Below are 16,456 nucleotides of genomic sequence, written 5' to 3'. Positions count from 1 at the left end.
AGTTTTGTCTCCTTTGACAAGCTTTCTCGTCCTTCACTGAGCATAGTAAGTTTACCTCGAATGCCAATAGCTACATTTAACAGTGTTCTCCCCATTCAACCCTTACATGCTGCTCTGTATGTTCGGTTAATCTTTTCACGGTGTGGGGCTAGCTCCCTATTAGATCACAAGTCAAGCACTGTGTCTTATATATCTTTTTGTCCCCCATGGCTTCTGGCAAAGGGATTTGAATACAATTGTGTTTGATAAATTTGATTATAAATAGTGAAATCACGAGAAATACTAGAAAACAGATCTTCTAACTATGAAGCCCTACAGAAATGCTATGCCCAAACATTTTCACACATTAATGTCTGAGTCAGTTTTTAAGCAACTGGATTTGTTCTGTAAAATTCCAGACCTGGTAATGATAATGTGATGGTGACTGGGCTATGGTGCGTGTCACCTCATTCACGGCGAGGCTTCATTTGGGGTGCCTTTGCTCCTTAACCCCTCCCTGCGTGGGGCCTCCTGAAGCCACCTGCTCAAAGAGGGGTTCTTCTCAGACAGGAGGACCATCCTGTGGTCACGTGTGCAGCAGCCTTCTATTAGAACAATCTGTGATCATGGCGAGTGTGGTCTAATGTTCTAATTTTCTGTTTCAGGGCACACGTTTCCTGTAGTTGTTCTATATATTTCTTTTTTACTAAAAAAAAACCTTTTTATTGAAGTAGAGCATACATATATAAAAGTGCACATATCACAAGTGCACAGTTCAGTGAATATCACACAGAACACACCTGTGTGCCCAGCTCCCAGATTAAGAAACACAACATTATCCGGACCAAGAAATCCCTATCACGTGAGCTCTCTTCCAGTTGCTAGCTCCCCCAGCCCCTCTGCAAGGGGACGGCTATACTGACTGGTGATGCCATTAACCAGTTTTGCCAGGTTTTGCACTTTATATAAATGGAATCATGCAGGACACACTTTTGTACCTGGCTTCTTTTGTTTGTGAGATTCATCCACAGTGCTGTGTGCAGTGGTAGGCTGCTCCTTCCTGTTGCTTTGTGATGAATAAATACATTGTGGTATATTTATACAACAGAATACTACCCAATTCATTTTCATTAACAACATCTTATATTGGAAATCTCAAGAGCTCAGCTGTTGAAGGTGAAGTCCAAGCTGCAACGAACACAGTGTTATTTTCAAATTTTGATCTCACAAAAGCTTAATGGCATCAGTGGCTGCCTGAGCATAACGTTAAGGCCTTAGATCAGCCCCTGAGCCAGGAAAACCTGTTTGGCTTCATATCTGTTATTGGCTTTGTAACAAAATAACAGTCTCTTAAATTCCATTCTTAAGCATCATTGTTGATCTCAGAACTGTATTCATACAGCAACATTTTTCAGAATAAAAATAGAGCAACCAAAAAAGTCAGCATTTACATTAAAGTAACTTGATTTATTACCTCTGAAATTTTCCCTCCCTTCGTGATTTACATAGTTGTGAAAACATGTTACTTTTAATGCCAAAAACTGTACTGTATTTAGTTTACTTTGAGATCTGTGTATTTCCCCACCAAACACACACACACACACACACACACACACACACACACGCAAACACATAGCTCCCCTCGTCGACTGCAGGGTTTCAGCTGCAGCACCACTAGGGAGGTTACACTTCATTAGGGTAGTTCTCTATTGATAATGCAGGAATCAACACTGTTTGGAAGAAATCTCAAGCCCATATTGCAGGAAAACTCACGATGTCATGGTACCCCTCCATGAAAGTGCTTGCATCAAAGTGTATTTTTTTAAATTTAGGTTTATTGAGGTATAATTTACAATAGTAAAATTCACCTTCTTTAGCCTACAGTTCTATGAGTTCCAACAAACGCATACAGTCTTGTTGCCAACTCCACAATCAAGATACAGAACAGTCCATCACTCACTTTGGAATCAACTCCTACCCCCAACTCTACTCCCTGGCAACTACCAATTACGTAAAGGCGCATAAAATCTCTTTTTTCCCCTCCTTTGTCACAGACAGATAAGCAGACCAGAGGCAGGCCCCTTGCTACCTCTCCCCACTGTGCATACAGCACTTCCCGTGCCTGGCCACACGGCCTCGCCGGTGCCTTGTACTCTCCTCGCTTCCACCCACGAGCCGTATCTCTGTCGTCCCTTTTACCCAGAACCTCCTCTCTTTCTCTGTGCCTGGTCAATGCCAACTCACCCTCGAGACCTCAGCCTCCACATCATTTCCCCGAGAAGCCTCTCCTAACTAGCTCCAGTCCCTCTGCGTTGCGTTGTGTACCTGCGAAACGGCATACATTTGTGTATATATTGTTTGATTACTGTCTATCTTCCCACTAAACTGTGAGCGTCGTGAAGGCAGGGACTGGGTTTTGCTCATGATCATAAGCTAAGCACACAGCACGGTGGTAGGTACTCAATAAAGAGTCAGTAAATGAATACATACTTTGAAGCCAGCAGTGTTCTAGATGTCTACTTTTGATTCTTTCAAGGGTGCAATAAGATCAACATTATCACTTCTGTTTTACTGATCTTAAACCACAAATTCTTTGACATTCCTCCCTCCAAAGGGTATAGCGTAATTCCCCTCCCATTGAGCATAAGCTGACTCAGTGATTCACTTCTAATGAACTGAACACAGCAGAAGTGACAGTATCATAAAAGGCACGGCGCTTTCTCCTTCTCTCTCTGGGGTCACTCTCTGTGGGGAAGCCAGCTGACATGCTGTGCCGCCACATCAGCAGCCCTGTGGAGGGGCCCGTGTAGTGAAGAATAGCCACGTCAGTGAGTGAGGTGGGTCCTTCACCCCAGTCAAGTCTTCAGGTGACTGCAGCCCAGCCAACAGTTCACTGCAACCTTAGGAAAAACCTGAGCCAGAACCTCCCAGCTAAGCCACTCCCAGATTCCTGACGCACAGAAGCTGTGTGAGAGAATAAATGTTTGCTGCTTCAAGCTGCGAAGCTTGAGGATAATTTGTTACACAGCAGCACATAACTGAAAGAACTGATGAGGGAAGTAAAGCACAGCAAGTTTAAGTAACTTTTTTAAGGTCACGCAACTAGCAATTGGTAGATCCAGGATCTAAACACAGCGTGTGGCCCTAAAGCCCACGTTCTCTGTCCCACCCAGTGCTGCCTCCTGAAGATGCTTAGTGTGGCAAATGCAAAATCATCTGACTGTGCTATTATAAAATCTTTGCAGAGTGGTTCATGTTACAGCTTCAGGAGGTTGCTTTCCAGATTTCCAAGGAAGCTGCTGAATGGAGGCATTTCTGAGAATGGCGTGTAAAAAGGCAATTCTAATGAAGAAGTTTAAGTGTACTGTATGTAATATTTAAAGAATTCCTGTGAAGACACTTTTTTGGACTAGTAGATTAAAGAAAGTTTGTTATAAATTAGAAAAGAGATAACTTGAAAATAACTTTTTTCTTTACCTCATTATGATGGGATTGTAAAATAGTTTTCACAGAGTATGAATGAATTATACTAGATCACTCAAGTTTAAATTCAATATATTTATGTGTTTAATATTATATATTATACATCTTTAATATATATTTAAATATTTATATTTCATATTTATGAAGAAATTACTGAAATTTAGTATTTCCCTGAAATTTCCTAGTTATCATTCCAAAGTTCCAAACCTCGGAGTAGGGAAAGATTTCTTAAACAGGACACAAAAAGCACCAATCTTAAAACACGACCTTAATTAGCCACTGTAAGCTATTCATGTGCACGGTGCCCAGTGGTCTTCCAGTCTATGCTGATTCAACCTGATGTCTGCATCCCCTCACCCGGGAATGACTCGTTTCTCTTTCTCCTATTCCCTCCATTTTCCTAATCAAATTAACAAAACATTCCTCTTATCTAATCACTCAACTAATCTTTATTTTCTTTCTTTATTAAAGCATTGCCACTAGTTCCTCCTCACAAGTATTAGACTCTGAGCTAATTTACATAGAGAGTCTCCTGGCAGCCAAAAGCAGGAATATTGCCGGGCCTCAGCAAACTCTGGAATTGTGAACTGGAGAGAGCTCTCTCCATCTCGTCTGTGATTCCATCTTCACATCTGAGGAGTAGGTTTAACTGAAGAATCTCTATTCAGTGGAAAGGAACATGGAACACTTGGGTTCTCCCAATAACTTTGTCTTTTTAGAGTCTCAATTCACCCTGGAGCTGGAAAAAAATTAATAATGCCAAGTAACAGCACTCGAGTCTTTTTGGCTAAATTAAGCCCATTCTGGTGATTGCTTTTAGAGATGATTATGAAAATCTCAGTCTCCTGTCCAGTTCACAGCCCTTCCTCCCACGGGTAGCTCAGCTGTTGTGATGTGGAGCCATTGGCCTCTCTTCTCCACGCCTCTTCATGGGCCTGCTTCACCGTGGGATGAGTGGAGGCTGAAGAGAGAGTTCAGCCATGTGAGCCTGTGACTGCCGGCGCAGTGGAGGTGATGGGGAGGACACTGCGGTTTCGACTGGTCCTTGCTGCTACTTTAGCTGACACTGGCAATAAAAAGCTGGTGATGTCTGTGGCAGGGATGAGGTTTTAGGGGACCCAGTAAATAACTCTCCTCCCACTGGGAGGCAGACATGGGAGTCAGGCTGAGGGAGACAGAAACACCACAGTAACTCTTAATAATGTTTATACTGGATTGTGGGGCTTAGAGCGCTAACTGGAGCAGGCAGGTCAATGCTCCATCTCATAATCAGACAGATGGACCCAGTCATGGTTCCAACACTGCCGATTCCAGTTATGGGCCTGCAGGCATGAAGCTGACTGTGTTTCCTTTCTCTAAACCAAGAGAAAGAAAGGGAGCGCTGAGCCAGGCATGTGTGGTTCCTCCACCCAAACTCACCAATCAGGGAAGCAAGTCCCTTTGCCTCCCCAGAAGGGCAGTGAGTGAGACAAGAAGCTGAGAGAAATCTCAACCAAGTAGGCCAAAAACAATGCAAATGCACATATATGAATATGTATACACATTTGCATTTGATTTTATAGTGAAAAATATGGAAGGACACCTGGTAGGTGGTCCACAGGATTACCTGGTTTGGGGGGTGGTGGCTGGGGTGCAATGTGAAAGGAGAGGGGAAGAGAATGGGGAGATAAGCAAAACAGGAATAGAAAACAAATCACTAAAAGACAGTATGTATTCCAGGAGCCCTGGAAATTCTTTTGCTGAGCCAGGCATTAACCTCAATTGTGGGGTAGCCCAGGGGGTCCCGGGAGAGGGACTGGGTGACCAGGGTGGTGGGGTGGGAAGGGGGGAGGGTGGTAGCACTTGGGAGGCTCAAGACGACAGCTATTTACCAAACCAGTTCAGAAGCACATCAATGTTTTGACAACATGTACAGCATCACCAGTGCATCCCAGTTGAAGAACATACTTGTTGACTTACTCATAAGTTAAGATCAAATTCTTAAAACATAACAGGAAAGTTTTCTTCCTATAGTATGTTTTCTAATACAGCTGGGAATAGGCACAACTCTCATGAAGAAGATCTGTAAATTCTGGGTGCTGGAGGACCCTCTTCAAAGACTCACCCAAATGACTGGAAAGTTAATGCTTGGAAATTTCACCAGGGTAGTGGATTTGGGCCTTGGTTCTTCTCTACCTGGGCCTCTCCTCGGGCTGCTTGAGCCTCCTCCACCTAGGTTTAAGGGGAGGGGACTTAGACCCACTACTCCTTGGGAAGAGTATCAAGGTCAGACTGTAAGAAAAGCATATGGCAAGGGAAATATGGGAGAAAATACGATCTGCTACAACAAATTTCTGCTGTGTCTGTGATATCCATGGCCCATGCTGGCATGGATCCCAAAGGTCTCTGCTTTTTTCCATGCTGCCACACTTAGGGCACAGATGAGTTAGTATAACTGAAAGATTGGAGGAAGGATGGAAAAGTTAAAAATTTATAGGCAACAAAAGGAAGAAGTAAGGCTAATATTTATTAAGCTTCTACTTAATAATGTGGCAGGCATTGTGCTAGGCACTTATCATAAGATATCTTTATTGATCTTCACCACAGCTGTGTGAGGTAGGTACTATTATTACCACTTCACAGATGAGGAAATTAAGACAGAAGAGGTATTTAGCAATTTGTCCAGAGTTACACATCCAGAAACTGGTGGAGCCAGGATGGCAGCACTGGTCTGTCTGACTCCCAAGACTCTGGTCTTCCCAGTACACTGTGCCTCAAAGTGCAGAACATAAACCCAACCTGCGAAAGGCCTCCACGTTGTTTCCACTATACAGTTCATTCTGTTCCTTCTGACATATATATATATATAAAAGGTCTCCTTTTCTACTTCTCAAAAGGGTGAGAGTAAAATATTGCATATAGTAGAAATGTATAAATGGACTTTTTTTTCCCAAATAACAAACAGTCTTCTCAAGGAGCACGTTAGATAACTCCCTTCTCAATTAATGCTTCAAGTTATCATTCATTAATGCTCCTGTGGGAATTACTATCTGGAGGATTGTGAAAGAACCCCTAAGTAATTATTAAAACTAATTATATTGCAAGTTAATGTAAATTGTAAGACATAAAATACAAATTAGAGGAATTCAGTACAGGCATACCTCAGAGATGTGGGTTTGGTTCCAGACCACTTCAATAAAGCAACATCGCATTAAAGCAAGTCACACAAATTTTTTGGTTTCCCAGCACATATAAAAGTTATGTTTACACTATACCGTAGTCTATTAAGTGTGAAATAGCATTATGCCTCAAAAAACAATGTACGCACCTTAATTAAAAAATACTTTATTGCTAAAAAATGCTAACCATCCTCTGAGCCTTCAGCAAGTGGTAATCTTTGTGCTGGTGGAGGGTCGTGTGAAAAATGCGATATCTGCAAAGCACAATAAAATGAGGTGTACCTGTACAGGAGTTTATTAAGGACAAAATGAGGTGTAAATTTTGAAGGAAACACAAGTGAAGTCCCCAGAAGTTTAGCATAAATGTACTTCTGGAATATGGATTAAGATTATTTAATGGGCTCCCTTTAAAGAAAACGGAGACTTCTGTTGCTGCAGCAGGGCCTTCCGTATGGTAGGGCACAGGGGATGGAGTTTATCACAGTCAGATGCCCCCCTGAGCAGTCTGTAGAGCACACCCCCTCAGTAACTAGGAGCGTTTAATCTGGGCATGGGACCCTTGGTTCAGTGATCAGGAGGTTTTCCCCCAGACATCTCTGTACAGTAAGATCTGGCACTGGGGATGGAGGGGATAAAGAGGCTCCTCTTCTACTTGGTGCTAAATACAATTGTCCAAAGGAGTAGTTGTGAATGACAGAGATGGCAAGAATTAGGCATATTTTACTGCACTGTTAACCTAAGTACAAATGCAATTCAATCGTAACACACGTCATCAATCCAGGAGGCTACTGGGGGCTTTGGCACAGACTTGCAAATAAAATTTCCTCCTGAAAGCTGCTCTTTAAAATGAACAAATAATTTTTTAAAACAGAGACATGCTAATCTGATGCTAAGTCTAATATCTGAATGAAGTGAGGAAGTGAGCCATATGACGATCAGAGGGGAAGAGAGTTCTAAGCCGATGGAACAGCAGGTGGAAAGCTCAGAGGCTGGAATGAACTTCTGTGTTCACAGAACAGAAACAAGGCCAGTTCTGCAGGCATTAGTGCTGTCTGCCACATGTTCTGGCTGCCTCTCCTTCAGGCACGAGGTAGGACTGCACTACCTGGTTCTTCTGTGGACGGGTAGGACCATGTGACTAGTTTGGGCTCACTAGTCATGAGCAGAAATGACATGTGCCATTTAAAGACAGAGCCAATGCCAGACCCTCCAGAGCTCTTTCCAAAACTCTCTGGCACGAGGACTGGTGATGCTCCAGACAGCGGCTGCTCCAACAGCCTGGCTGTAGGTGTGAGGAAGAAAACGATTTGACCCCTAAGAGACAGGAAAGTGAGCAAGAAATAAACTTGTACAAGTCACGCCTCTGAGATTTGGAGTTATTTGTTACCTCAGTGTGGCATAAGCCGTCCTGATTGGTACAGTCAGCGTTAACTGGTAGGGAGAAGGTGGTAGGAGATGAGATCTAAGGGATGGGCAGGGGACAGATCTACAGCAGCCTGTAGACACTGATAAACTTGGATTTCATTCTGCGCAAAGGAAAAACCTTTGGAGGACTTCGAACAGGGGAATGAAATGATATGATTTGCATTTAAAAAGAATCACTCAGTCACGTAGGGGAAAGTCCTTGTTCAAGGGAAATACATTCTGAGGTATTTAGGGGTAAAGTATAATGTCTACAACTTACTTTCAAACAGTTCAGTAAAACGTGTGTTCATTGTGTCTGCATGTGCACAAAGTGAGTAAAATGGTCATTGGTGAATCAAGATGAAGGGTCTATAAGTGTTTGTTGTACTTTCAACTTTTTTGTGGGTTTAAAATTGTTTTAAATAAAAAGTTGGGGGAAGTCACTTTAGAGAAGTACAAGGTGAGAGAGAAGCAAAGACCACCAGGAGGCTGCTGTCAGTGAGGGACGCAGTGGTTGGGCCGGAGTGACAATGGTGAGAAATGGGTGGATTTGAAATCTACTTTCTAGGTGAAGCCAGCAGGATCCACGGACAGGTTGGCTGTGGGATGTGGAGGAGTCAAGGTGTCTCTTAGCGTTTTGTCCAGAGCAAGTGGGAGATTTGTGATACCTCTGACTGGAATGGGACAGCGCGGGAAGGGCCAGGTTAAGGGGAGGGGAAATGGCAATTCTGTTCTGGACATGCTAAGGGTGGGCATCCAAGTGGAGACTGGATTGGCAGCTGGATAACTGAGTTGGGAGTTCAGAGCAGAAGTTGGCTGAAAACATAAAATTTGGAATTATCAGTATGTGGTGGCACCCAAGCCATGGAACTGGATAGAACCCCGTGGGAAGCGAGTGTAGGTGGAGAACCGGGCAGGACTGAGCACTGGGGAACTGAAGCACGAAGACCGGGAGAAGGATCATGCAGTTAATTCGATTTTTCTTTTTCTGATTCCATGCTTACTGAGCAACCACCTGATTATTATTTGACTTCCCATATAGGTCCACTCCCATAAAGGAAAGATTGGTCATATGGACTTGGGATATTCTAGTTCCTGGGACAGTTCTCATTGTAAATAAATTGATCACATTCACAAGTTTGCTTTGAGTCAGCCACTGAGACAAAGCCGGTCTCAGCGTGCTGACAATATCTGATGGTGAGTCTGCATAAGAGGGAGCCAGACCCAGGACTGTGGAAATTCCCCAAAGAAAAGAATGCCACACTGCTTGCTGGCATTGATCCTTAGCTCATAGTAGCCTGCTAAGGAGAATGTTTCCAGACTGGTGCTAAAACCTCAAGCCAGGTATAGCTAAGACAATATTCCCTCTGGGTTGTATCCCTCTTCTTTTGTCAAAATTCTATTGATCTGTCACTGTCTCTCTCATATAGTTTTTCTTCCATGCTGATCTTGTATTTTCTTAGATCAGGAACCTTATTACTTTATTACTACTTGGGGAGCATTCTCTATATGCTTGCTCTACATCTACTTTTAAAATTTTAATTTTTGAATAGGTAGTATTCAAAAGGTTCAAAAATCAAAATGACATACACACTGAGAAACTGCCTTTCCACCTCTTTTTTTTTTTTTGTGAGGAAGATCAGCCCTGAGCTAACATCCGTGCTAATCCTCCTCTTTTTGCTGAGGAAGACTGGCTCTGAGCTAACATCTATTGCCAATCCTCCTCCTTTTTTTTTTTTCCCCCAAAGCCCCAGTAGCTAGTTGTATGTCATAGTTCCACATCTTTCTAGTTGCTGTATGTGGGACGCGGCCTCAGCATGGCCGGAGAAGCGGTGCGTTGGTGCGTGCTCAGGATCTGAACCCGGGCCGCCAATAGCGGAGCGCGTGCGCTTAACCGCTAAGCCACGGGGACAGCCCCCCACCTCTTCCTTATGTATGTTTCCTCCCCAAATCACTGACCCTACTCCTTTCAGTTTGTGTAATAGAGAGTTTAGGTTGTTACCAATCTCTTCCTATTACAAAGCTGCAATGAACATACGTATAATACCTATATGAACCATATACATATATATGTAATGTATGTATGCATGGTTTCTGAGCTGCAGTTTTTGTTTGCTCTGCTGTGCTGTGATGATGGGAAAGACATATTCTACTCCTTTTGGGAGGGAATGAGTAATTTCTGATAAAAGTTCAGGCTCAAATTGTATTCCTCTTCCCTCTCCCATTTAGCCTGAAACATGAATACCACAACACTTCCGTGATGAAACAGCGCCCCTGGCTACAGCAGCTCAGAGATGTTCAAGTTCACTTCTTTAATACCTATTGTTTTGGGGATAAAAATGGCTTGTGTTGGCTCAATGAGAAAAAATAAGCAGGCTCATAAAGGCTATTGGGGAAAATGTATTTGTGGGAGGTAGACTGACATGCAACTTCAGAAAACAGTAACTCAGCTGAGAAGTTAATGCACATTTGCCCTCTTCTCCCTCCCATGGTGTAGCAGATTGTATTTTCCAAAGACAGCTGCCTCAATATATCTCATCCCACATGCTCCTCCTATACTGTGACATTGACACGCTTCCCATCGAGTGCTGGGGCCTGTGTTCCCTCCCCTCGAACTTCAGCTGACCTTTGTGACTGCCTCAACCAACAGAATACAGCGGAAACTGTTTAGCTAAGTCCAGGCCACTCCCAGAACCACGAGAGGTAATAACATAGTGATTCAAGTCTACTAAGTTTTGAGGTTATTCATTACGCAGCAATAGAAAACAGGAACACGGCCTTAACTTAATCATCGACACATTTTCTTTGGTTTTGATTCTTTAATTTTTATTCAGATTTTACTGTAATTTTGTCTGCTCTTGCTGCAGGTCACTTCAAATCCTCTGTGGAAGAGGGTTTAAGTACAATGTCATTACATTTTTTAAGGTGCTCCTCTGTCTAACCCAGTGATGTAAACTCCCTGGTGTTATTCTGTAAATGAGAAGGATAACCCATGAAAGCTTTATCACCCTTTTCAAGGGATATTTTTAATTTAAAAAAAAAAAGATTGCTTTGTGTAGACCTGTTCTACATTTTCTGCACCTTCTCGCCCAAAACAGATCCTTTGACGGTGAGAGGTTGATAGAAATAATTACGACTTCATCTGTGAGGACCAAATGATTAATTCATTCAAGAAACAGTTCACCAGCAGACACATATTGGCTGTTATTGTGTGTCAGACATTAGACCAGGTGCCCTACATACAAAGACCCAGTCCCAGCCTACAAAGCAGCTTCTGGACTAGAGATTATTTACAGCTGTAAAACGCCTACCATATGCAAGGCATACCTGGAAAAGTCTTTGAAAGCCTTCAGTTATGGAGGAGTATTTAAAACAACAACAACAAAATAAAGCAAAACTGTCAAATGACCTGACAAAAAAAAAGGTGAATGAAAAAAATTATACAGCAATTTTACAGTAGGTTCATACATCTATGAATTTAGTAAAAGAAAGAGTTAATTTATTCTCTCCATATTCACAGAAATGAAATGTTATCATATGGCATAAACCTTACAAAAATTAAATTATATTTAATGTAACAGATCATGAGATATTGCATGACAGGATGTTACAGTTTCTAATACATTATTAGTTATCACTTTTTCAAGTTTAACTGTAATTAAATTTTTTATACGTTTTCCTAAACTTAATCTCAACTCAAGTAGTGTCACTATCTATCCATTAACCTCTGAGGAAAGGTGCACAAAGGTAGGAACCATATCTATTTGTTTACCGTGGTATATTCAGCATCTGGCACATAGTAAGCACTCAGCAAGAATTTACTGAATTAGTACACTGGAAACGTATATTTAGGAAAATGGATTAGAGATAACAGTTTTATTCAGTAAGCACTTCTGAATACTTGGTACAAGGCATATCTCATTTTATTGTGCTTCGCTTTATTGCACTTTGTAGAAGACCCCCCACTAGCAAAAAGATTATGACTTGCTGAAGGCTCAGATGATGGTTAGTATTTTTTAATTTATGTACAGTTTTTTTAGACATAGAGCTAGTGCACACTTAATAGATTGCAGTATAGTGTGAACATATCTTATATGCACTGGGAAACCAAAAAATTCATGTCACTTGCTTTATTGCGATATTCGCTTTATTGCAATGGTCTGGAACTAAAACCGCAACCTCTCCGAGGTATGCCTGTATCAACACAGCACTGCCTTGAGTGCTACAGAACTACTAACAGTAGAAGACACTGTCCTTATCCACAGCTAGACGTACAGTGTTACTTACATTTATAAACATTTAAAATAAAATATAAACATTTTAAAATTCATATAGAAATACATAATTCTCAAATTATTTGTTACTATTGAATGCTGGCTATGCACCAGACACATGAAAAACCAGCAAATACTTGAACTATTTTTACAAGTTCTTGGGGTCAGGAGGAAATGAAAGTATAAATTTCATATCCTTTCTTGAATAAACTTTTAGCTAAAGAAATGAAAATAAGTTCACAATGCACAAGGTCATATTTCTGGTAATACATACTCAATGGTGTATGGATGGTGAAAATCGATCCAGGCTTTTCCACATGAAATGAAATAAACAAGGGCCATATAAAAGTAAACACTCATTTATACGCTTTTTTCTTTTTTTGGTGAGGAAGACCGGCTCTGAGCTAACGTCCCTTGCCAGTCTTCCTCTTTTTGCTGAGGAAGATTAGCCCTGAGCTAACATCCGTGCCCAGCTTCCTCTGTTTTGTACATGGGATGCTGCCACAGCATGGCTTGACGTGTGGTGGTGTGTAGGTCTGTGCCCAGGATTTGAACCTGTGAACCCCAGGCTGCCGAAGCAGAGCATGCAAACTGAATCACTACACCACCCACCGGACTGGCCCCAAGTTATATGTTTTGTGAGAAAAAAAAATCAAGACTTTTTATTCATTGCTTTAGAAATTATGAATAGGGAAAATAAATTATTTTAAATGAAGCAAATAATATGCTTTATATTATAAACAATTAAAATAGAATGGCATTATAAACAAATCTGAGATTAAACGATTCTATGAACTAAATACAGAAAGATGAGGGAGGAGAGATGAAGAGAGTGAAAAAAGAGATAAAGTAAAAAGGAGGAGCTGTAAAGAAACACCTTCTCCCCAACACATCAACTAATACGGAGCTGAGACACAGAGACATAAAGGGGAAAGAAAACATACCTAGATCGTGGTTTCCCCCATCCAGAAGGCTTCTTGCCGGTCTTGTTCCATAACGTAGTCTAATATCTGTGTCTGAATGTCTAGTGACCTTTTAGTGTTCTTCTTCCAAAGACTTTTTAAGTTATCCTGTTTTCCTAACTAGACTGAACTGACATGAGAATCACTGGTCATGTGCCTGCCTTACTTTATGGCTTGAGTTGGATTAAAACTTTGGTTAATAAAAAACTTTCAGTTTTATAGTTCCTCTTCTGAATCTTGATCATAAATTTCCTGAGGCTGTCTCTTAATATTGATTACCAAATCAATGGTTAAAATTTTTGTCAAACACTGAAGAACTGAAGTTAGTAACTGGTATTTACCAACTACTGATTCCAAACCTGTCTGACTGCTTACCATGGGTTGACTGGTTTGTAGTGCATGGAGAGCTTTTAAATATATTTGTGGGAAGCTGTAATTTCCTTTCTTAGACTTATACAGGATTTTGGGAATGCCTAAAAGTGCATTAGCTATTATCATACTAACCATGGTTTCTTCTGATTGCTGGCATATTTTGGCATAGTTGAGAAGATAGTAATGTAACAAGATCTCAAAATTACCACCCACTGGCAAAACACACCCTGCTGGTATAGATGAGAAACAGTAACTCTGGGAAGTACATATCTCCAGTGACTTATATCTCACTGGTAACATGCTCCCCTTGCCAGCAGTTTTTGTGACCTGTAAATTTTCATAAGAAATTTCTATTCTAGTATTTTCTGTTGTTGAATTAGCAGAATTACTCTCGGTAAATGACTCATGATTATCAATTATCCCAGTTTTGTTTGGAGAGAAACATCTCAATGTTTCATCTGTCTGGTATGTATCCGTTGGTGTCACTTTTGGTGTTGAACATAGAATACGTGTTTCTAATTCTACACTTGGAACTACCAAATTTGAATATACTTTTAAATATGTTTGAGTTTTTGCCAGTTCATCTCTGTTCTTTACAATAGTGCCCTGATGTGGGCTTTGTATTGAGCCATTAACAACTTCTGGTAACTGATTACTTTCTCTACTATTCTTATAAATAAGAGGACTTGAGGTATAATTTTGGTCACTGGCTTGTGTCACGTAATTTAGATCCAGGTCTTTAAATAACTGCCGAAGCATTTTAAATGCTCCATATAAAGCATCTTTATGTTGTTCAACAAGACCCTGCACTGGTCCACAGAGAACTAGACAGTGTGGTATAAAGGAACATGTGCTAATCAAGCCAAGATGAACATACCTTTTAGCTCTCAGGACAAGGGGCTTACAAAATTTCACCAAAGCAGTGTTAGAGATTTCAAACTGTGAAGAGGCCTGTGGGAGTACAAAGGGAGAAAGACCAATGACCCTCTGGATAAGGGAAACTTCTCCAGATGATAAACACTCCACCACCGATATGCCCTTCAGTCTTGCACAGAAAATCACTAAGTCTGGTTGTTTCACACTAGATAGGAGCAATTTTACATTCTGACTCTCTAAATATTTCATCATTGCTTTTGTCCTTTCCATAATCCAAAACTGAGATGCCTGAAACTGTGCTTCTGAATTTAGAATAAACTCTGATCCAGAAGTTGAAAAAGCAGGCTGAATGGTTTCTGTGACTATCACTGTTCTTATGTCACCATCTGCTGGACAGTACACAGAAAAGTCTCTGTGAAGCACAAGCCCAGCCATGATCCTGGAATCTGAAACAGGAAGGCCTGTGACACCAACGTTCAACTCTACAAAACAGTCATCCACTAACTCAAATACTTCTTCAAACCCACTTTCACAAGCCATACACTTGAAAAAGTAGTCACACATCAACTGCGAAATAAAGTTGTGATTATTTCTTCCCACTCTTCCACAAAAGTATGCTTCTAAGAGCAACTCTAAAGAGTTCCTACACAATGTTCTCTCTTTAGTGGATGAAGAAAAGATGGACAAAAAGTGTCTACTTAAGTATTGGTCCATAACATAGTCTAATACTTGTGTCTGAAACGTCACAAGAGCTTGGGAAATAAATTTCCACTGACAACAATTTTTCCAATGTCTTCCATGGGTTTGAATATTTTCGGAAATCAAAGAATCCTTTCTTTTGTCTGTGACTGCATGAAGTCCTCTGAGTAAATGGCAAAGAAAGATAACAAATGTTTTAGCACCATCTCCTGTTTTTCTTAGATGACTGGAAACACATGCCACCATCATCCTGTACAGAAAAGAAATAAAGCAACTCAGATATTCAGAGGGTTGCCTTCCTACATCTGAATCAAGCTGAGACCATGTTTTCACAGCAACAGGCATAAAATGAGAATACTGCTCCTTTGATGTCCTGAGTTTTAGTTTTGCTTTTTTCAAGTTACTTCGTTCTATTTCAAGGTTCTAGGGTTGGGTGGAGCAGGGAGGAGAGGAGTGAGAAATGTTCTTGGGAGTTGATAAGATTTGATGTCCGGGAGAGTGTTCCTGTGGGCAGCGCTCGAAACCGGTGAGTACACTGGTCTCAACCAAGGGCAGTTTTCCCTGGAGCACAGCCTCAGGGACAAGCTCAGGGAGATGCATGGGGTGTCCGTCTACGGGCTGGAGTGCGGGACGCGGGGACCCGGCTACGGGTCGCTCTAACGGGCGGAGCGCGGGACGCGGGGACCCGGCTGCGGGACGCTCTAACGGGCGGAGCGCGGGACGCGGGGACCCGGCTGCGGGACGCTCTAACGGGCGGAGCGCGGGACGCGGGGACCCGGCTGCGGGACGCTCTAACGGGCGCAGCGCGGGACGCGGGGACCCGGCTGCGGGACGCTCTAACGGGCGCAGCGCGGGACGCGGGGACCCGGCTGCGGGACGCTCTAACGGGCGCAGCGCGGGACGCGGGGACCCGGCTGCGGGACGCTCTAACGGGCGCAGCGCGGGACGCGGGGACCCGGCTGCGGGACGCTCTAACGGGCGCAGCGCGGGACGCGGGGACCCGGCTGCGGGACGCTCTAACGGGCGGAGCGCGGGACGCGGGTACCTGGCTATGGGATGCTCTAAGTGTAGCACTTGCAGGAGGCGGCCTCCATCCCGGCTGAGCAGCACCTCGCCGGTGGGCTTCGTACACAAAACTTGCCGCCCCTCGGGCCCCACGCAGCCGCTCACGATGGTTTCCAGCACTTCCGCCACCTCCAACGCCGCCTTCACAGACACCGGGCCGGCCATAACCCTTCGGCTGCCAGCG

At 42.6% G+C, this 16,456-nt stretch overlaps 1 protein-coding gene across 3 annotated transcripts; it reads right to left on the bottom strand.

Annotated features, from left to right (window-relative positions):
• Positions 1 to 3,473: 3,473 nt before the first annotated feature.
• BBS10 (Bardet-Biedl syndrome 10) lies at positions 3,474 to 16,456 on the bottom strand. Of its 3 annotated transcripts, none has more exons than XM_058568752.1 (4): positions 16,253 to 16,456; positions 14,510 to 15,457; positions 5,567 to 5,673; positions 3,474 to 4,627 (listed from the first exon to the last, which is right to left on the bottom strand). In XM_058568752.1, the coding sequence occupies exons 1-3, from the start codon at positions 16,435 to 16,437 to the stop codon at positions 5,634 to 5,636; spliced, it is 1,173 nt and encodes a 390-aa protein (XP_058424735.1). In that variant the 5' UTR covers positions 16,438 to 16,456; the 3' UTR covers positions 3,474 to 4,627; positions 5,567 to 5,633. The 3 variants fall into 3 exon arrangements, with proteins under 3 accessions (XP_058424735.1, XP_058424736.1, XP_058424734.1); XM_058568753.1 differs by having other exon boundaries at positions 3,474 to 4,423; XM_058568751.1 differs by lacking the exons at positions 3,474 to 4,627; positions 5,567 to 5,673 and having other exon boundaries at positions 9,771 to 15,457.

The sequence above is a fragment of the Diceros bicornis genome, chromosome 25 (genome assembly GCF_020826845.1).
Source record: "Diceros bicornis minor isolate mBicDic1 chromosome 25, mDicBic1.mat.cur, whole genome shotgun sequence".
Classification (NCBI taxonomy): Eukaryota; Metazoa; Chordata; class Mammalia; order Perissodactyla; family Rhinocerotidae; genus Diceros; species Diceros bicornis.
Note: the sequence above shows the minus strand (reverse complement) of the source record. Positions and strands in the feature narration are given on the sequence as shown.

Bases quoted from the DNA above. Each gene is read 5' to 3' on its own strand.
- BBS10 (XM_058568751.1), bottom strand. From the start codon at position 16,437: ATGGCCGGCCCGGTGTCTGTGAAGGCGGCGTTGGAGGTGGCGGAAGTG. The intron at 15,458-16,252 runs GTACCCGCGTCC...TTTTCTGTACAG, and splicing joins TTAGAGCATCCCATAGCCAG to GATGATGGTGGCATGTGTTT.